The 22,181-nt window shown below is 43.5% G+C and overlaps 1 protein-coding gene across 2 annotated transcripts in view; it reads left to right on the top strand.

The window, feature by feature from the left end:
- The window catches only part of LOC137320244 (arf-GAP with SH3 domain, ANK repeat and PH domain-containing protein 1-like), a 417,474-nt gene that overhangs the window by 11,608 nt on the left and 383,685 nt on the right, over positions 1 to 22,181 (top strand). For both annotated transcript variants that reach the window (XM_067982012.1, XM_067982011.1), the window contains exon 3: positions 7,932 to 8,058. In XM_067982012.1, coding sequence (XP_067838113.1) covers positions 7,932 to 8,058 — 127 coding nt within the window. The remainder of the gene's footprint in view (positions 1 to 7,931; positions 8,059 to 22,181) is intronic.

The raw sequence follows: 22,181 nt of genomic DNA, 5'->3' as shown, positions 1-22,181 counted from the left end.
TTTTTCAAAAATGGAAGTGACTCATTTTTTTGCAGTCAGTACCAAGTTACTTCCAACATTGATGTTTATAGCAGAATGTCACATTTAATTACAAATATTTTGTAAAAGCAGAAACAATTATAGGTCACTGCTAGATAGCAGAATCAATATTTATTAATTTATATTAAAAATAATAGATGATGGTTATCATTTATAAAATTCTCCTTGTTACCTCTACCCCTTCAGAAACTATTATATGCATACTAAAAAATAAAATTATGGTGAATCAGTGGGATGTAATTAAGGAATGTAAACTCGACAGGAATCAAATTACACAGGACTCTCAGTCATGGGCTTTAAATTAATTAACAATGTTAAGAGAGAGTAAAAAAGCAGACTCAAATCCAAAGAGGAAGTCACACCATGCATGACAGAGAAAGAAAGGGAACAATAAAGAAAAATAAAGAGAGTGAATGTATCATTCATAGTGACAAAAAATTCACATTTTGGAAGAGAGAGGAAAAAAAAAGTAGCATTCATGGTACGTGTCAGAGACATTCAGTGAGCCAGAAGGGAGATAGATAGTCCTTCACAGTATAGGTGAGAAGGGATTCAAGTGTGCAAGAGACATTCACATTGTGTTAGAAGCTGGAAAGAGAGAGAGAGATAGTGTCAGAGTCATTAACAGCTTGTATGAGAGATTCGGTTTCCAATATTGCTAAGTCCACTTTGGCAGAATCTTGGCAGCAGCCTTTGACTTCAAAGAAGCTCTTGGAAATGATGCAAAAGTGCAGCAATTATAGACTGTACCTCAAAGGGATGTTAGCAGATCATATGGAGCTTCCTGAATACTAAGATGGAGTAAGGATGGCAGATACCATGGTTCCCCACAATTGGAGAATAACAGACCATTAGTTTTATTCAAAAAAATATGTTTTGCTGTTTACATGAGAAATTTTCCAAACAGCCTGTTCAAAAACTAGATGAGGGCAAGTGGTGCAATCACCACCTGGGATAGTTGGGAAAGTATAGACCAACATTTAGCAAAGGGGTTAAAGTGAACTGGAATGGTCTGGTACACCATTCTAGTTCAAGCAGCGGCAGTTAATGTGGAAAAGTCAAGAAGAGCAAGCAGGCACCAGAGAAGACTGGATAAGAGAAAGTGGGGCGATGAGGAATCAATGGTATATGTATTTTGGAGCATCGGAAACAAAAGTCTGGAAAATCAGCACAGGAAAAAGAAAATACAATAAAAGGAGCAGATGCAAGGGCTGAAAAAATAGAAGAAAATGTAATGATAAAGAGATTCCTGGAGAGAGTACAGCGAAAAACACTAAACTGAGCGTAGGAGAATGGGAACTAAGATAGAGTGTAAGAGAAGCTGAGAGGCAGAACTGGGACAGGGAGACAGTAGGAGAAAGCGTATGTAAGAGACCAGGGTGCAGAGATGACAATGAGTCAGAGAACCGAGTGCCAGAGACCCTGAGTGCAATGGTGCCACAGAGAAGCCAGCAGTAGAAAGATCGTGCCCACAGTGCTCATCAGCAGAGTGCAGAGTGGGGGGGGGGGGGGGGGAAGAGAGAGAGAGAGATCTGGGTGAGACTGAAGAAGCCAGCCCAAAAGGATGTTCAGCCTCTTCCAAAGGCAAAAGGGAGGGAGGCACGGGGAGCAAAACGGGAAGTGAAAAATGACGAAAGAAAAACAAGTGAAGAGAAGGAATGCAGAAATGGAGAAGAGAAACAGAAAAGAAGGAGGGAGAGAATCAGAGTGGAGGAGGACAGAGAATCAGAAATAAAGTAGAGATTTACTACCACCAGTAACCTTAGCTAGAGGGGCATGAGAGGCTGGAAGTTTTATGATTGGAATCTATAATTAAGGACAGAGTGACTGAGCACTTAGAGCAATTTGAGCTGATTAGAGAGAGCCAACATGGAGTTATAAAGGGTAGGTCATGTCTAATGAACCTAATTGAATTTTTTGAGGAACTAACTAGAGTAGTTGCCAGGGGAATGTCTATGGATGTAGTTCACATGGACTTCCAGAAGACATTCGATAAGGTTCCACATAAGAAACTAAAATTAATGCTCATGGAATTGAAGGCAAATCACTGACCTAGTTAGGAGATTGATTAGGTGGTAGAAGACAGAGAGTAGAGATAATGAGCATGTAGTGGAATTGGAAGGAAGTGACGAGTGGTGTCCCACAAGGATCTGTGCCGGGGCCTCAACTATTCACCATATTTATTAATGACTTAGATAACACAATAGAGAGCCATATATCCAAGTTTGTCGATGACACAAAGATTGGTGACATAGTAAGTAGTGTAGATGGGAGCATAAAATTACAAAGAGATGTTGATAAAGTGAGTGGGCAAAACTGGTAGATAGATTTCAATGCAGGTAAGTGTGTTACTTGTGAGTGTGTTTCAGCCTGTTCTTGCCCCACGGAACTTATTTCTTCCTATCTAAACTCTTTTTTTTCTCCCCTTGTCCAGTCTCTTTCCACCTACATCTGTGACTCTTCCAATACACTCTGCCACTTTAACAGTTTCCATTTTCCTGGCCCTAACCGTCTTCTTTTCAACATGGACATCCAGTCCCTCCATCCCTACATCCTCCACCAGGACGGCCTCTGCTTCTTCCTTGAACGGAGGCCCAACCAGTCCCCGTCCACCACCACCCTCTTCCGCCTGGGTGAACTTGTTCTTATGTTGAACAACTTCTCCTTTGACTATAATCACTTACTCCAAATAAAATGTGTTGCTATGGGAACCCGTATGGGTCCTAGCTATGCCTGCCTTTTTGTTCCAGTGCTACTCCCACATTGATGACTGTATCGGTGCCGTTTCCTGCTGTCACCCCGAACTGGAAAATTTCATCAACTTTGCTCCCAATTTCCACCTCTCCCTTGACTTCACATGGTCCATTTCTGACTCTTCCCTTCCTCGACTTCTCTATCTCCATTTCTGGGGATGGGCTGTCAATCAATATCTATTATAAGCCCACCAACTCCCACAGCTACCTTGATTACACTTCCTCCCACCCCACTTCCTGTAAGGACTTTATTCCCTTCTCCCAGTTTCTCCGTCTCCGTCGCATCTGTTCTGACAATACCACTGTCTACACCAGTGCTTCCGATATGTTTTCCTTTTTCCTCAACCGAGGATTCCCCTGCTCTGTTGTTGACAGGGCCCTTGACTGTGTCCGTCCCATTTCCTGCACTTCTGCTCTTACCCCTTCCCCTCTGTCCTAGAACCATGATAGGGTCCCCCTTGTCCTCACCTTCCACCCCACCAACTTCCACATTCAAGGGTTATTCTCCGCCTTTTCCGCCACCTCCAGACCGATCCCACCATCAAACACATCTTCCCCTCCCTTCCCCTTTCAGCATTCCAAAGGGACCACTCCCTCCGCGACATCCTGGTCCACTCTTCTATCACCCCCAACACCCGCTCTCCTCCCCAGAGCACCTTCCCGTGCGAGTGCAGGAGAGCGGGTGTTGCCCTTTTGCCTCCTCCCTTCTCACCGTCCAGGGCCCCAAACACTCCTTCCAGGTGAAACAGTGATTTACTTGTACTTCTTTCAATTTCTTTGTTCACTGCTCACAATGCAGTCTCCTCTACACTGGGGAAACCAAACGCAGATTGGGTGATCGCTTTGCTGAACACTTCCGGTCAGTCTGCAAGCGTGACCCTGACCTGCCGGTCACTTGCCATTTTACTTCTCCGTCCCACTCCCACTCTGACCTCGGCCTCTTACATTGTTCCAGTGAAGTTCAACAGAAACTCAAGGAACAGCACCTCATCTTTCGTTTAGGCACTTTACAACCTTCCGGACTCAACATTGATTTCAATAACTTCAGACCATAACCACTGCTCCCATTTTTTCGGTCAGCAGGTGCTGGTAATGGTTCTGCTGTTGCCATTTACAGCTACTCCTGACCAATCTTTTATTTCTTTACTTGTCCCTTTACCACCTTCCTTGCCTTGCACCATCATCCCTTTTGTCATTTAATCACTCCTGCCCTCCACCCTATCGCAGACCTTCCCTTTTGTTCTTTCCTCCCCTCGCCTTCCACCCCCTTTTACCCTGGCTCTGTACTTGCTTAAAAACTGTTAAATCTTTAACTTCTTCCAGTTCTGATGAAAGATCATCGACCTGAAACGTTGGGGTCAATTTTCGGATGGCCGAGCAGGTGCGTTTGTGGCAGGGGGCTCCTAATATTGGGGATTCCCGGAGCGGGTCTGGAGCCCGGCTCCAACCCGCCCACTTCCGGGTTCCCCAATGACGCGAATCGGTGCGTGCGCAGCCCCCGCATGCGGGACTCCCACCGCCAATCAAAGCCGGCGGGATCCCACTTAAGATCATTATCTGGGTCCTTGAGGTCGTTTACAGACCTCATTAGTTGGAGATTTTAGGAGGATTCAGATTTTAAACTACCCAGAGCGTGTTTGCTATGCTGGGGGAAACGGTCCTTGTTTAAACAGATGTGTTGCAGCCAGCAGCCAGTGGCAGCTGCAAAGGGGTAAACCCTCATTCATTCATCAATCCATTGGAGGACGAGCAACATCACCAGCCTCGCCAGGCACGCCGTCCACCTCCGCCACGTGGAGCTACACAACACAGTGCTGCGCAACAGGCACCTGCACAAAGTAGTCGTGCAACTACACATACACCCACTGTAGGGTGACCCAATGGGTGGCATCAAGTGTGTTCATGGAGAACCTCATGAAAGGGACTTATTGCACAAGCCAGTCAAGAATGGCCAAGACGTGGCAGTAGTGGTGACAATATAATATGCAATGTGAGTTGATCAGAAATCAAATATAAGTTAAAAACCATGACAAACCCTCAAACACCCTTGTGCATCCCCTTCATGCTCACAACACGTTTGCCTCACGCTTCCTACTGCACATATGTGATGCATGCCCTGTGGCTGCACCACAGGTAGTGGCAGTTCAGGTGAGGCTGACGGTGAAAGAGATGCATGAGAGGGTGAATATGAGACAGAGCCATGAGATTGTATGAGGATTGGGTTGAGTGGTGGTGGTGGGATGAGTACTGGCGAGGTGAGTAAGTCCAAGTAAGATGAGGATGAGGTTTGAGTGGGTGTGAGGAGTGATGTGATAGAGTAGTGTTGGCAATGCAGAAGGAGATGTGGGGTGGGGGCGATGATGTGGCAGACAGAGTGTAGGGGAATGAGTAAGTGTACTCACTTTGGCTGACCTACTTAGGTCATTGAAGCGCCTCCTGCACTGTATGCAGGCGCGTGATATGTTGGTGGTGCTGATGACCTCCTCTGCCACCTCGAGCCAGTCCGCCGGGGAGAAGATCTCTGTCCTCCTCATCCTCCTCACCCATCCAGTAGAACCTGGAGTGAGGCATCATTATACCTGGGAGCAGCCTTCCCCCTGTGCTGCTCCATGCTGTAATTTTGGCTTCTTTCTGCAGTATCAGTCAGTGGAGGACTGCCCCTTTAAATAGGGCTCCTCCAGCTGACAGCCTGTGATGCGGGTGTGCAGTCCGCCTGCTGCGCAGCTTTCCGGCACGAAACCCAGAAGCCAAGGTAAGTGGCTTCAATTTACTTACGATAGCGTGGGGAACCCACCAATTTTACTGGGCGGGTTACCCACGCGCCCAGTCGACCCCCAGCTGGCAACCCGCCTCCCTCCTAATATCAGGCCCTTTAACTCTGTTTCATTCTCCACAGATGCTGCCTGACTTGCTGCGTGTTTCCAGCATTCTCTATTTTTATTTCAGATTTCCAGCATCCGCAGTATTTTGCTTAAGTATATGGTCATCCATTTTGGACCAAAAAAGAATAGATCCAATTATTTTTTAAATGGTGAAAAGTTAGGAGCAGTGGAGGTCCAAAGAGATTTAGGGGTCCATGTACATTGATCAGTAAAATGTAGTGATCAGGTACAAAAAATAATCAAAAGGCTAATGGAATGTTAGCCTTTATATCTAGAGGGCTAGAATATAACGGGAAGTTTCACTAAAGCTATACAAAACCCTGGTTAGAGCACTTTTGGAGTACTGTGTATAGTTCTGGGCACCACACCTTAGAAAGGATATATTGGCCTGGGAAGGAGTGCAGCGAAGATTCAGCAGAATGTTACCAGGGTTCCAAGGGTTAAATTATGAGGAGAGATTACATAAACTAGGCTTGTATGCCCTGGAATATAGACGGTTAAGAGATGATTTGATTGAGGTTGAAAGGAATTGATATGGTAGAGAGACAGAAACTTTTTCCCCTGGTGGGGGAAGTCTAGGACAAGGGGAAAAAACCTTAAAATCAGGAGAGAAGTTAGGAAACCCTTCTTCATGCAAAGGGTGGTGGAAGTGTGGAACTCTCTCCCACGAAAAAGCAATATTTGCTAGCTCAATTAATTTTGAATCTGATATTATAGATTTTTGCTAGCCAAGCGTATTAAGTGGTATGGAGCCAAGGCGGGTAAATGGAGTTAGGATACAGATCAGCCGTGATCTCACCGAATGGCTCAAGAGGCTGAATGGCCTACTCCTGTTCCTATGATGGGGCTCGGCCTGAAAAACCTGAGAACCGCTAAATCAGATAGTTTTGTGACAAATGACTACAGTGAACTTTGAACTAAAGGCATAGGGGTGGGGCATGCATATGGGCAGGTCTCCTGTGTTCTATCATTATTTTGTAGCTGCTTGCACCAATGCTGAGGGTTATGTTTTTGAACGAGCTATCCAGAAATTTCTAAAATGTAAACCTGACAGTAAAAGTTAAATATAGATGTCTTCCCTCCACTTAGAATCATATTACAGAACAGAAACAGACCATTCAGTCCATCGAGTCGCATCAGTGGGTTACTCGACATGAGCCAACTAGTCTTAAGCCCACTCCTGTTTGCTCTGCATGTTTTACAATGTGCAGGCATTAATTATTAAGACGTTCAATGATTTTTGCACCATCACCAAAAACAAAAGCCATCGATCTCAAGTTCTGATCTCCACCCTCCGCCCCATTCCCCCATCCCACACTCACCTGACGAAGGAGAAAGCCTCCGAAAGCTTGTGATTTTTGAAAGTTGGACTGTAACCTGGTGTTGTAAGATTCCTTGCATTTGTCAACCCCAGTCCATCTCCACCCCGTTGATTTTGACTTAGCAACAGGTGATAACCCGAGTGAAGGAGGCAGAGTTATTCCTACTGTGAGAAAAGCAGAATGTGTGTGTGTGAGTGAGAGGGAGATAACCATTCTACGTGGGGCAGAGGGCCATTCCCAAAGAAACAGACACATCAGTTTTAAAAAAAAACACATAGTAAAAAAAACTTGATTTAAAGAGAAAGCCAGCCACACAAATCAAGAATGGAAATGGGGGACCAAAAGTAGTTGGGGGAGAGAGACTTTTTAACGCATGCGCAGAGCACTTCCTGGTTTTTGCCACGTGACCGGCATCTGGAGGGCGCCGCGAGACAGCCGGAGGGAGGGAGGGAGCGAGCGAGCGCCAAGCGCATTGAGAGCGCGCGGCCCCGACCCAACCGCCAGAGCGCGCGCGGGCGCGCGGACGCGGACGCGGACGCTGGGGGGGGAGAGCGCGAGCGAGAGCGCGAAGACGAATAATCCAACCAGCTCGAGCTAGACGCAGGGTGGGCGCGCGCGCTCGCTCGCTCGCTCGGTCGGTCGCGCGGGGAGCGGGAGCGAGCCGGCGGAGACCAGCGCAGTAACCCGGCTGCTGCCGCTTGCCGCCTGCCGCCGCTGCAGCTGGTGCTGCGAGACGGGAGCCGCCGTCACCCTAGAGCCGCTGTGTTTGTGTTTGTGTGTGAGAGTGAGAGACCGCTGGTGATTAATCCGCTCTCGTATTGTTTTTGTTTCTTTCCCTTCTCGATCATCTTCGCCTCGTCCAACCGACCCACCTGGACCACCATCGCCGGCCTCGGCTTTCTCATCCCTCGCCCTCTCCTGCCGCCGGTGTGAAGGATGCCCGATCAAATCTCGGTGTCGGAGTTTATCGCCGAGACGACGGAAGATTATAACTCGCCGACCACTTCCAGCTTCACCACCAAACTGCTCAACTGCAGGAACACCGCGTCCCTGCTCGAGGAGGTAAGAAGGAGCGATTAAAGAAAAAAAACACACACACACACCACACACACACACAGCGCTCGAAACTCGGCACAGGAAGGAAGAGCCAGAAAACACGGGGGGCTGGGGAGAAAGGCAGCCATCTATCACCCAGCTCTCGGAGCTTCTTCCTCTCTCTCTCTCTCTCTCACTCTGTGCACGTTTTTTTTCTCTCTCTCTCTGTTTTTTGCTGCTGCTCCCTATTTAAGTCTGCGTATTTCGTGTTGCATAATTGAAGTGCTTGGAGGTACGGGGCGAGCTCCAGCTATGGCAGGCAGTGGTTGTGCCGCTTGATGGGGTAGTTGCATCTCTCGCCGGCGGTTGTTGTTTAGCAAACGCTCAAAAGCCAGTCTCCGAGCTCGAGCACCTTCCTCCTCCCTCCCTCCCTCCCTCTCATCCCTTTTAATTCGAACCATGCTTCGATTTGGGTTTTTGTATTATTATTTTTCTTGCTGTGTGTGTGTGTGTGTGTGTTGCGGAATATTACATGACTCGATTCAGTCCGGAGATGTGCAGAGAAACTTGGAACACGCAGTGCCGTTTCTCATTATTTTAATAGTTGTATGTGCATGTGTCAGCAAAAGGCTTGCATTTTTTTTTCATGCTTTTGGCAAAGCGTGTGGAAGGAAAATTTATACCACGGCGTTTGTGTTACTGTAATTTGCTGGCTAAGGACTAGCGGATTTTATTCCAATATTTGCAATAACGTCAATTTTTCCATAGTCCAGTTCTTGCACATTAAACTTGCAGCGTCGGTTGGATTTTTCTGTCACCGTCATACATAAGTGGGCTGTGCAGTAATCTAAAAATCGCATTTTCCCTGTTCTGTTTATTCTCAGTTTTCTTTATTTCGTGTTTAATGCCCTGCATATTATTCAGCGTTGGTGGTGTTCCAGTTATGGTTGATGAACATTGTGGGGTTTTCCTGTTGGCTTTTTCTCCATCTCTGACAGCGTTTCAGAGTTGCGATTGGTGCAGAATTGAGGTGGCAGCAGGGCCTTAGGCCGCGCCTTCGCTCACAGTTGGATTCACGGGGTTCTCCAAGAAAATGTTGGCATTTGGAAGTTAATTCCAAAGTCTTTAAGTTTTTCCTTTTTGAAGCAAATTGGTCCTTTGTACCTTCCTGTGCCATGCATCATTCCCTCCTTGAGGATGGTAGCTAGCCTGTCAGAGGTTTTTGGATAGTGATGTTTGAACTGGGTGATGAATGCACAACGGTGGGCATAGTTTGAATGCTTCTCTGATTATTATCTCATTGGGAGAAAGCAGCTTGTCTCCATTTGATGATTAACTAGGCTGAGATCAGGACTGCCAGTGTGGAAGAGTATAAAAACAGAAAATGCTGGAGAAGCTCAGCAAGTCAGGCAGCATCTGTGGAGAAAGAATCAGAGTTAACGTTTCAGGAAAGGTCTTTGACTTGAAACGTTAACTCTTGTTTCTTTCTCCACAGATACTGCCACACTTGCTGAGCTTTTCCAGCATTTCCTGTTTTTTATTTTGGATTTCCAGCATTCACAGTACGTTGCTTTTGATTTAGTGTGGAAGAGTAACTGGATTCTTCCATTCAAGGATATCATGTCAGCACAATCACGGGCAGCCCTATTTTTCTTGTTGTACTATGGAGTATATTTGTTAGGTGTTGTATTGATGGTGTTCTGTTAATATAGAACTTAAATGTATCAAATTTTATGTCGTGCCATGTTCAAATGAGCAGGTGTACAAGTATGGTATTTGTAGGATTATGACTGGAAATTATAAAGGCCCAAATAATTTCATTTATGATCTCCAGATATATTATTGCATGTGATCTATTAAAAGATGCTGGAATGTATTTGGTAAAGTTGGACTGAGTTTTGGTTTAGTGAGTCTAATGAGGACTTTCAATAGTTGTTTGTGGTAATGCATTGCACAATCCAATAAGCCTTCGCTTCTTAGAGAAGGGGTGGTTAAAATTTTGTAGGAACTATAGAGGAAGTACTTGCTCATGGTGGTACTTCAAGAGTTGATACTCATTTCTCCAACTCATGGCACAGACCATATAGATCAATTTGGAACGTGTTGAACTATAATTAGCTGACTCTTAAAAGATAATGTGGAATGCTCATTGCAGAATATTCATATCCACAATTGTGGCAACGTTAAGATTTTAGTAAAGCATAAAGATGAGGATGTGAAATGTTAGTTATTTCCACTTAAACTGCAAGTAGCACACATGAGTACAGTCATAGATTTTGACCATCGAAACTTAGGTTATGCATGAATATATAACACTGGATGAAGAACTGGTATTGGATTCTTGTGATAGGAGCAATTTGAGATGGTGGATTAACAGCATCAAAGCATATTGGTACAATTTTCCCATACTGTATTTGTACCAGTGCACCAAATTTGTACTGGTCCTATCTTATAACCGGACAAATCACAACTGGCACTGTCATCATTCAAAATTTAGAGGATTTTCACGCATCCAGACATACATGTGCTGTACTAGACTGCAAACATGCCTCTTTGTAAGCAATCGTGCTGAGTTTTGGAGGAAGCTGGAGCAACCAATATATATGAACAGTATAACATAACTGGCACACGTTATAATTGGTGCATTATTTGGTGTGAGACATCAGACTTGCATGTACAGTTAAGTATAAATGGCATTGATATGAAGTGAATGCTGAAACATTGGTTTGTGTCATACTGGATTTGACTCATGCTGAGCCATTAGGTTTGATCAGTGTCACTGGGAACATATGCCATCAGCAGCAGTAATAAATCAGCCTTTGAATGCAAGGATATTTGAGCCACAGTTACAATTGTAGTGGTATGAAAATCTTAATATAATGAGGGCATGTGTGTTTCTTACCCCTGTTCTTTTCACAGTTTTGTGATTATTGAGCATGTGGCTCTAAGTGTCCTTTTAAGCTTCTGATTCTAGCCGTTTGTGTAATCCCTCTGCTCCATCATTAGCTGTAGGCCCCTTAGCCAACTTGGTTTAACTCTCTAGAGATCTCTCCCTAAACCCCACTGCCTCGCTTCTACTTCTGTGTTAAAAGCCTCCTCAAAGCCTGTCTTTTTGATCATGTTTTTGGTCTTTTCTCCTAATCCTCCTATTTTTGCTTGGCGTCTGTTTCTCCTCTTACAGTGCCTTGGAAGATTAATAATGTTAAAGGCAATATATAAATGCAAGTTGTTATAGTATAGTAATGCAGATTCTGTGCTTTGACATTTAATGCTGTTAGGATAAGAACATCCACAGATGTAGTGACACCTAATTTATGTCAAATTATGTTATTACAAGCCTCTCTCTGCTTTCAGAGGAAGCTTAATTATAGGTAGTCGTTACTAGAGGAGATTAGCTCTCCTTAAAGTGAACCCTTTAGATGAAGATTCCAGTACTATGCCTATTCCTACTTAATGTCTAGCAATGTTGTGCATATTTGTGGTTAAAAGTCCTGTAGCTCACTTAGAACTGTATGTTTAAAAGCATGTATAATCAATGCCCTGATACTTCATTGTAACAATTCCAGTTAATTGATTCTTCAGTAATCTATATGAGCCTTTGATTAAGATCCAGTTATATTACCAATGTATTGTAAGGAGAATTTAAACTAGGTCTTGTTTCATTACCTAATTCTGGTTCTTTGAATGCAAAGTGTGTTATTTTTTAGTTTGAATAACACTCACAACTCCGTGATTGTAGAAAAAAGTTAAATGTCGACATCGTACTTGTAAATAGTGGAATGGTCATCACGGTTCCTATGTTGTCACGTAATGTCTGGCTATATTGTGCATATGTACGGTTAAATGTTCTGTGGTTTACTTGGACATGTACATTTAAAAGGTGAGAATCAGTATATAACCATGGCCATGATATTTAATGTGTTGGTTTACTATTGTCAAAATGTCACATTTAATTCAGATATTAATTGGAGTTGGGGGCTGTGTGTATTGAAGGCTGTGTCTCAGCTCCCATGAATATTTGAATGGGTTGATAGATTTGAGAAAATGACCCAGAATTCTCTGCAATGAATGATATTGCAATCAATGCCATAAGTTTGACCATTGTGCTCCCCAATCCTCCAGTGGCAAATTTATGTTAGTAATTGTTGGAGAACTCATTTGGAATACGTCACAGCGCACATAGTGGCGACTCAAGTGGTGCAGCCAATGAATATCTCCGCAGGAATGGGAAAAGGCAAAGGCACTAAGAATTCTCTCCCAAAATAGTTCACCTCAAAAAGTACTGTAGTAAAAAGAAATGCTTTGTGTAACAGTTGAACTAACACATATTAACTATTCTATTTGGGACAATAAACAAATTACCTGATAAAATATGCACTGCATTATTATTATTTAAATTCAGTGACCCCGGAATTCAGTGCAAAACAATCTTGCATTGTTTAGACATTTCGTTGGTATGTACAGGTCTGTGTTGCTTCGTTCAAAACAAGTGAAATGCAGCAATATAAATCAATGCAACTGACAAATCACTGAATATCGTATAAATAGTAAATAACGTGATGAATAGCAAACTTCTGTAAGGTGTGGGACACATCTGTTTGCACGTGATTGACAATCAAACTGTCCAATGGAACTTTGCACATATTCTCTAGCAACGTTCCAATGGGAATGTTCATTAAATATTTTGTCCATTCGGAATGCTGTATGGGTGGGCTTGAAATTGAGCTGTGTTGATCAGTGACAGAAACTGAATGGAGCTGAGCTGCTGCAGTTGCACAAGGACAAGGACAAGCACAGACTCACTGATGTTTGCCGTCGATTTAAATCAGATTTACCTCATCAGCCACTTCCTTACTGCTATGGACAGATTTCTGCAGTGGAATGTGTTGTGCACAATACATCTGTAAAATTGAAAGGGGGTGGTGAAAATAAAATGCAACACAATGGAATGGTTATGAATTTAAATAGAAGGCATTGCATTTTACTGAGCTACTGGTAGTAATTAGAGGCATAAAAGAGATGTTACCCTCACCCGTCATCGCTTAAAGGAACGAAAATCCTGAATGAGCTGTATCCATTAAGAGCTGTTTTTGTCAGACCTGTTGCTCTGGAAGATTTTTTTTAAGCAGTCTCTTTAATACAATTCAATGGATTGCAAAGTATGGACCTTATCATTTGAGCCAATTAATTCAAACATAGGTTTATTTACATCAATATCCTGCTTTTCAAAACCAAAATATTCATGATTTTTCTTATTCCTGTTATTATACCAAACTGAGCCCACCAACGCCATTCCGTCACAGTCTAACTGGCAGTGGTGATCAAAGTAGCGTTAATCCAGCAAATTTATGATTGTTAATTTTAATGGGGGTGGAGCTATTGTAATTAATTTAAATGTTTTGATGGTCTCAGCAGAGCAGCACACAAATACTAGGAAATTATGGCGTATCATAAGTAATGAAGTAAGTTACTTATGCCATTATTTCCTTGGATGTTTGTTGTGAAAGGTAGATATTTAAACTTCTATGATTCTATTTTGGACAGTTACATGGGTAAGATGGGTATAGAGGGATATGGGCCAAGTGCAGGCAATTGGGACTAGCTTAGTGGTATAATCTGGGCGACATGGACATGTTGGGCCGAAGGGCCTGTTTCCATGTTGTAAACTTCTATGATTCTATATGGTGCATGTCTCTAGGAAATTCTGTGTCAATGAGTTTTTGATGGAAGTTCTTAAGATTTGAGGTAAAGGAAAATGAGGTTTTAAAAAAAAACATGTCAGACTTTTACTTTGCTTCTATTTTGGATGGTCAAACTGCCTTTGAAATTGCATGATTTGGAAGCAATGGTGATTTCAGAGACCCAGAAATTACTGTACAATTATTTGGAATTTTACATTGAGTTGTAAAATTAAATTCACTCACTAAAATCAGCATTTTTTTAAAAACTTCTTGTTCATGGGGTAGTATTTGTGTAAATATTTCCCCTTTTAAAATTTTTTTCTGTCTAGCCTGTGCTTGCAGCGAAGATGTTTGGCACCCGGCAACCTTCCAGCCACTGCTAATGTAGGCCACTTCAACTGGTTGTCAGAGACTACCTAAGTGTGACTTTTCCTTCTGCCTTTCCCTCCTCTGGTTTGGAGGCGTCACAGCTGCCTCTTGATGCAGCAAAGAGTCGGAAATGAATCATGTGCGTATGTGCTCGCTATATTTGTTCAAATTTGAGAATCTGAATTAAGAGGCAGTCGATCTTTAGGTAACACTTCAGGGGTAACAATTTCTTGTTTCAGTGTGGTACATTTTCAAAGTTTGACATCTTCAAATGCTTACTCCCTGAAAGCCATTGGCCTTAAAATAGGTCCATTTTGCTTCATGGAGAAATGCATGGCCAGCATATCTGACATTATTGAGTTTTTTGGCCATGTTTGCTGAGGTTCCCTCTGGATACCCTATTGCATTTTAGACTGAAACCCTGTAATTTTTGTGGAGTAGTCCAGTCTGATTGTCTGAGAAACCCTTGACTGTCTGCCTCAACTACCAATATATATCCACCTATTGGGACTAGTGATGGTAACTGCCATGGTACCTGAGCCAATTCTCCCGGAACTGGAAAAGCATGGCTTCTATTCAAGATATTTCCTAGTTTCCAACAAGTTGGTAGGATACTATTTCTTCCTAGATTTCAGAGCTTTAAATAAATTCCTCAGGAAGGCAAAAATCAAGATGGTAACACTACCTTGTCATTAAGGCAGTGTGCCCAAGAGACTAGCTGGCTGTAGTGAATCTTGAAGATGCCTACTTTCACATCATCATCCCATTTATTGTAGGTTCAGTGTGTCTAGTGCTACCTTTCAGCTTTTCCTCAGTGCTTTCAGCTTGTTGACAAAATGCTTATCAATTGTTGCATCTCATTTCAGGCTGTGGGACTTGCCTGAATCTTTATCCTGGAAATTAATTTTTCTGCATATTTCTTTCATTACCCTTGATTACCAGAGTAGGATAAATCAGGGAGGAGGGAGTGAAGTTTCTTCTGGTAACCTCTACTGGCCTTGCAAACTGTAGTTCCCTAATATCTTGGTGCTGAGCAGCCTACTCGATCTTGCTGCTGCACAGGAGAGACTTCTCTCAATTGTCATTTCACGTCCTGCACCCAGGCCCAGCTGAATTTCTCTTGACAGCTTGGCTGTTGAGCGAGAGCGATTGCTGGCCAAGGTCAAATGCTGTAAGCAAACTACCCTCAAATCAAGCTTCTAATACCAAATGGAAGAAATATGTTCAGAGGTACTCTAAAACTGTTAGTCCTCCCCTATGGTGTGTCTTCCGTCTGAGAGTACCTATAACATCTTCTCAATTTGTTACTGTAACCCAGTTCCATTCATGTTTATCTTGCTGCAATTTTGATCTTCCATGATCCTCTTGTTCATTGGGAGTATCCCTTTTAGTATGTCATTTTATAAAAACTATCTAGAAATTCAAATCCTGACAGATCACCGCTAATCCCAATTTTAATGTCCTTCTTTCGAATCTGTGGGTACATGTGAACGAATATCTGTTGTAAAAGATTGTCAAGTTTTCAGCATTGGCTCAGTGGTAGCACTTTCGCCTCTGAGTCAGAAGGCTATGGCTTCTAGCCCCTCTCTGGGCCTTGAGTACATAATTTAGGCTGACACTTCAGTGCAGTACCGAGTGAGTGCTATCTTTTGGATGAGACGTTAAACTGAGGCCTGGTCAGGTGGACATAGGTGGATCCTGTGGCACTATTGGAAGAAGAGTAGGTGATCTCTCCTGGTGTCCTGGCCAATATTTATCCCTCCTTCCCTTTCCTCCCTGGTTTCAGTCCACACAGCCATTAAGATCTAAACACTGGTCATTGATCTGCCTTATTTAATTAGCGCTCTGAGCTGTTCGTGCAACATGTCACTGTTTCCTGACACAGATAGTTTAGCTTTTCTGTTTAGGTCAAGGAACTGTAATTCTTCACTGTATCCCTCCTCACAGGTTGGAACTAGAACATTGCTTCCACAGTGTGGATGCTTTTAGGGTATTGGTCATTTATGCTGACTATACTAAGTCCCTTTGGCAGACATGACAACTTTCCATAATGTATGTCTAGCCTTTGGCCCTCCATTCGTCACAATACTTCTGCAGCTGTCGATTTTTTTTTTCTCAACCACTTCCTCTCCCTTCTTTGCTGCACTTGCCCCAATGAAACCCTTACTTGTTCCCACCCTGGTTGTTCCCGCTGAAATGGCACCCATCTTCACTTACTCAAGTTCAAGGGGTGCAGACTTGAGTGTATCTAGCGTGCAACTGGTGTGGGGCTGAAAGGGTGATGTGGATTGTGAGAGATACAAGATGGGGTCAAATCTGGCTTTGTCTTCGATATGAGAGTTGTCAGGCCATAGGAGATGCAAGGTCGAGGGGGTGGCCATGAATATGGGTAGTATATAGAGGGAGAAGTTTAGGAAGGACAAGGGATAGTGAATTCAGATGAGAAGGGACAAGGGGAGCTGAGCTGGAGATTGAAATCACTGAGGCTGAGGAGTCGCTCAGGATCCCTCTGTCACTCATATTGGACCATGGGACCCCTTTCCAGTGCTCCCAGACTTGATGATTGCCTTTTTCAGTGCTCCCACCGCCTGCACTATATGCAAGACTTTTAAGTGTCGTAACTACTTCCAAAAATACCTTTTTCCCCTCTCATTGGCTCAAAGCAAAACAGCAGTAAATTAGTAATCCGAACTAAAGAGGTAGTAAATGTTACAATCAAGATTGAGGAAGGCAGCTACCAATGAGAATCGACTAAGGATTTATGAAAACCAGCATCAATCATGAGAATCTACAAATAAAACAAAGTAGAAGGTGAACCAATTGTATCACATGAAAGCAATGTCCAAGTCCTTTCAATTACCATTTTTTCTCATAACTGAAATTTTTAAAGGCCTAAATAAGGTTTTAAACAAAGTAAAAAATTATACATTTCACACTGAAAAATACCCACATAATTGTATTTTTTGCCTTTTAATACCTTCATTGAAGTTTTTACTTCAAGTCTGTCTCAAAACAATTGAAGGGACTTGCCAACCAATCCTGTCATTCTGAGCACATGCAATTTGCAGAGTTGTCTAGCATACATCAGTAGCCTTCTTCCTGGATTTTTCAAGTATAAACTTTGTCGTCTCATTTTGTTACAGCATTTCTATGTTTGTTTAAGTTTGAAAATGACTTGAATGCGACCTGGAAGGTTTTTAAACACTAAGTTCAAGTAATCTTGGAGCAAACGAGAATGAACGCACTTGCAGTTGTGACAGCAAATTACAGAAGCTACGCACATACTTAATCATGTAGTTAAGAAATATATTTTTAAAATTTTTCAGGTAAATAGAACAGACTAAGTCATCTGTGTAATCTTTGTGTTTGAGAACCTAATTTCAGCACCTGTGTTATCAATTGTAAGCATTCAAATTAATTACAGTTGTTTTTGTTATGCTGTGTGTATAGTCAGCATCCAGTATTAAAGCGCTTTTTGCTTTATACCTGGGCTTACAGCCCAGAAACCCGACAGCTTGCAACATGCTGGAAAGACTCTTCCAGACCATGCCTTCCCTCACTGCTGCTAGACCCTAATAGATAATTCATAATAATGTCTTAATATCTTTGTTAAAGTCTATGTTTCAGGTCTCGGCTGCAATTTCTGGTGGGGATTGCGAGGAGAAATGTGGCTTCCTTCCCATCACCTCTTCTACATCACTCGTTCTTCTCAGCACTCCCCCCCCCCCCCCCCCCCCCCCCCCCCCAGCAATCCATTTGTTCCCGTTGTGACCCCACCCCTTTGCCTTACCACCATCCCCTTCCTACCATCTTTTCACTCCCATTGCTGCCCCTATCTCATCCTCTTTGAATTATTCCCTGAACCACTGCCTCCTTCCCTTCTTCCTCACTCTGCTTTCACTCACCACGCCCTTAACCCTCACTCCCGCCCGATTCTCCCACGGGCGGGCAGCGAGAAGCCAGATGTCCCCTTGCTCTCAATTTGTTTTGCTCCTCCTCTCCCTACAACCCGTTTCTGCTAGAGGTTTGGTTTGCTTTGCTTACCCAGTTCAACCTTTTTTTCTGAAAGTGAATTAGGATAGAATCATAGAAGTTACAACATGGAAACAGGCCCTTCGGCCCAACATGTCCATGTCGCCCAGTTTATACCACTAAGCTAGTCCCAATTGCCTGCACTTGGCCCATATCCCTCTATACCCATCTTACCCATGTAACTGTCCAAATGCTTTTTAAAAGACAAAATTGTACCCGCCTCTACTACTGCCTCTGGCAGCTCGTTCCAGACACTCACCACCCTTTGAGTGAAAAAATTGCCCCTCTGGACCCTTTTGTATCTCTCCCCTCTCACCTTAAATCTATGTCCCCTCGTTATAGACTCCCCTACCTTTGGGAAAAGATTTTGACTATCTACCTTATCTATGCCCCTCATTATTTTATAGACTTCTATAAGATCACCCCTAAACCTCCTACTCTCCAGGGAAAAAAGTCCCAGTCTATCTAACCTCTCCCTATAAGTCAAACCATCAAGTCCCGGTAGCATCCTAGTAAATCTTTTCTGCACTCTTTCTAGTTTAATAATATCCTTTCTATAATAGGGTGACCAGAACTGTACACAGTATTCCAAGTGTGGCCGTACTAATGTCTTGTACAACTTCAACAAGACATCCCAGCTCCTGTATTCAATGTAGATACTCTGTTTGTTTGTTTCTTCCTCTTGTTCTGTGTTTTTAAAAACACAGAACATCGATGTTAATTTCACCTGAATAAAGTTTTTGAAATTTGTTGTTCACTTTTTCTGAAAATAATTTTGAAGAACTGTGCAGAAACAAAAGAAAAATATTCCAGCAGTTCAGCTAATTGGTGTTGATGAATTCTGGGATCTTGGGCATTCTGCAAATGCTCAGATTACCCAATCTGCATTTGGCTGACCAAATCGCCCCCCTCGGCAAAAAATATGAAGTGCATGGAGAGAAGCTGAGGCCATCAGATTCAAAACTTTAGTTGAAGGCATTAAAAAAAAATCACATGGAAAATTTAATAGATAAATGTTGTAGTAGGTACAGCATAGGAGGAGGCCATTTGGCTCATTGCACCTGTGCCGGCTCTTTGAAAGAGCTATCCAATTAGTCCCATTCCCCTACTCTTTCCTCATAACCCTGAAAATTTGTTTTCTCCCCACTCTGCTTTCAAGTATTTATCCAATTCCCTTTTGAAAGTTACTACTGTGTCCGCTTCCACCACCCTTTCAGTCATTCCAGATCATTACAACTCGCTGCGTTTAAAAAAAAAATGTTTCCTCATGTCGCTTCTGGCTCTTGACGATCACCTTAAATCTGTGTCCCCTGGTTACTGACCCTTCTGCCACTGGAAACAGGTTCTCCTTATTTATTCTATCAAAATCGTTCATGATTTTGAACACCTCTATCAAATCTCCTCTTAACCTTCTCTGCTCTGAGGAGAACAACCCCAGCTTCTCCAGTCTCTCCACATAACTGAAGTCCTTCATCCCTGGTACCATTCTAGTAAATCTCTTCTGCACCCTCTCTAAGTCCTTGACATCCTTCCTGAAGTGTGGTGCCCTGAATTGGACACAATACTCCAGCTGAGGCCTAACCAATGTTTTATAATTTCATCTTTGGAAATTTGTATTTTTAATTTTAAACCCTTATTTTAGGGATTAGAAATTTGTTACTGAGGAAAAAATACACAAATTTTGAGCAATTTATGCGGAAAAGATAATCTAGACCACTTGGTGGTGTGACAAGGAGTCGTGATAGCCATGCCATAAAATCCCACCCACTTGCATCAGTGAGAAACAAAACAGGCAAGTGTGGACATTTAAACATGGCAAATGTAGATTCAGTTTCAGCTCACTACCTAATCTGAATTACATTGAGTGGAGGCTGTTGTACCTCCCTTTATGTGGAGAAGATCTGAGAGGTGAGTAACACCTGTATAATTAAGGCCATTAGTGCTAGTAGAGTAGACTGCTGGTGAGGTGAGGTAGAGAAGAAAATTAAATGTCTTCAACATCACTTGTAGAATGAACTAAGAATTCCACAAGATCTTGTGATCTATTCACCTAAAATTATGGGACATACAATTTTTTTAAAAAATTAAGTATTTAAAGCACAAAGGAAGTTTTAATACTTTCATTTGGTCATACGAGTTGTCACTTCTCTCCAGTACTGATTGTCCACCATCCTATGTTAAGCATCAAATTTATGGGGCTATCACTTCTATGCAGGCATGTATTAATGTAGTAATGTTATTTGTAGAATACTTGAATATAGCCAATCTGTAGTAGGCCTTTATATTTTGATGTGGAGATGCCGGTGATGGACTGGGGTTGACAATTGTAAACAATTTTACAACACCAAGTTATAGTCCAACAATTTTATTTGAAATTTACAAGCTTTCGGAGGCTTCCTCCTTCCTCAGGTAAATGTCAGGAACTCCTCGAAGCCTACGCATTTATAAATCACAGAACAATACATGGTGATTACAGACAGTCTTTGCAACTGCCAGTTGCCAAGGCAATCACCGTGTTCAGACAGAGAGGTGTTACCTACAGAACCCCCGAATATACATTCAACACAAAAAAAAACAAACAAATAGGAAAAAAAACAGAGAGAGAGAGGCAGAAACATCCGGAAGGCAGAGAAAGCCAGCAAATGACCCGTTATATTCAAAACAGATAGCTTTTGTTCGCTGGTGGGCTTACGTGTAGCGTGACATGAACCCAAGATCCCGGTTGAGGCCGTCCTCATGGGTGCGGAACTTGGCTATCAATTTCTGCTCAACGATTTTGCGTTGTCGTGTGTCTTGAAGGCCGCCTTGGAGTACGCTTACCCGAAGGTCGGTGGCTGAATGTCCCTGACTGCTGAAGTGTTCCCCCGACTGGGAGGGAACCCTCCTGTCTGGCGATTGTTGCGTGGTGTCCGTTCATCCGTTGTCGCAGTGTCTGCATGGTCTCGCCAATGTACCATGCTCTGGGGCATCCTTTCCTGCAACATCTCCCACGTACTCCCCGCGTGGGAGACTTCTACTGTCTCCCAAAGATACACAAAGCCAGCACACCCGGACGTCCTATCGTATCAGGCAACGGAACCCTGTCTGAGAACCTCTCTGGATACATCGAGGGCATCCTGAAACCCATCGTACAGGGAACCCCCAGCTTCTGTCGCGACACTACAGACTTCCTACAAAAACTCAGTACCCACGGACCAGTTGAACCAGGTACAGTTCTCACCACGATGGACGACTCGGCACCCTACACCAGTATCCCCCATGATGACGGCATCGCTGCGACAGCATCAATACTCAACACCAACAACAGCCAATCTCCAGACGCCATTCTACAACTCATCCGCTTCATCCTGGATCACAATGTCTTCACCTTCGATAACCAGTTCTTTACCCAAACACATGGAACAGCCATGGGGACCAAATTTGCACCCCAATACGCCAACATTTTCATGCACAAGTTCGAGCGGGACTTCTTCACTGCACAGGACCTCCAACCAACACTATACACCAGATACATCGACGACATTTTCTTTCTATGGACCCACGGCGAAGAATCACTAAAGAGACTACACGATAACATCAACAAGTTCCATCCCACCATCAAGCTCACCATGGGCTACTCCTCAGAATCAGTTTCTTTCTTGGACACACGAATCTCCATCAAAGACGGGCACCTCAGCACCTCACTCGACCGCAAGCCCACGGACAACCTCACGATGCTCCACTTTTCCAGCTTCCACCCTAACCACGTCAAAGAGGCCATCCCCTATGGACAGGCCCTGTGAATACACAGGGTCTGCTCAGACGAGGAGGAACACGATGGACACCTACAGACGCTGAAAGACGCCCTAGTAAGAACGGGATATGACGCTCGACTCATCGATCGACAGTTCCGACGGGCCACAGCGAAAAATTGCATAGGCCTCCTCAGGAGACTAACACGGGACGCAACCAACAGAGTACCCTTTGTTGTCCAGTACTTCCCCGGAGCGGAGAAACTACGCCATGTTCTCCGCAGCCTTCAACATGTCATCAATGACGACAAACACCTCGCTATGGCCGTCCCCACAC

The sequence above is a fragment of the Heptranchias perlo genome, chromosome 3, assembly GCF_035084215.1.
Source record: "Heptranchias perlo isolate sHepPer1 chromosome 3, sHepPer1.hap1, whole genome shotgun sequence".
NCBI lineage: Eukaryota > Metazoa > Chordata > Chondrichthyes > Hexanchiformes > Hexanchidae > Heptranchias > Heptranchias perlo.
The sequence above is the reverse complement of the archived record's forward strand: the minus strand, read 5'-3'. Positions and strand labels throughout refer to the sequence as shown.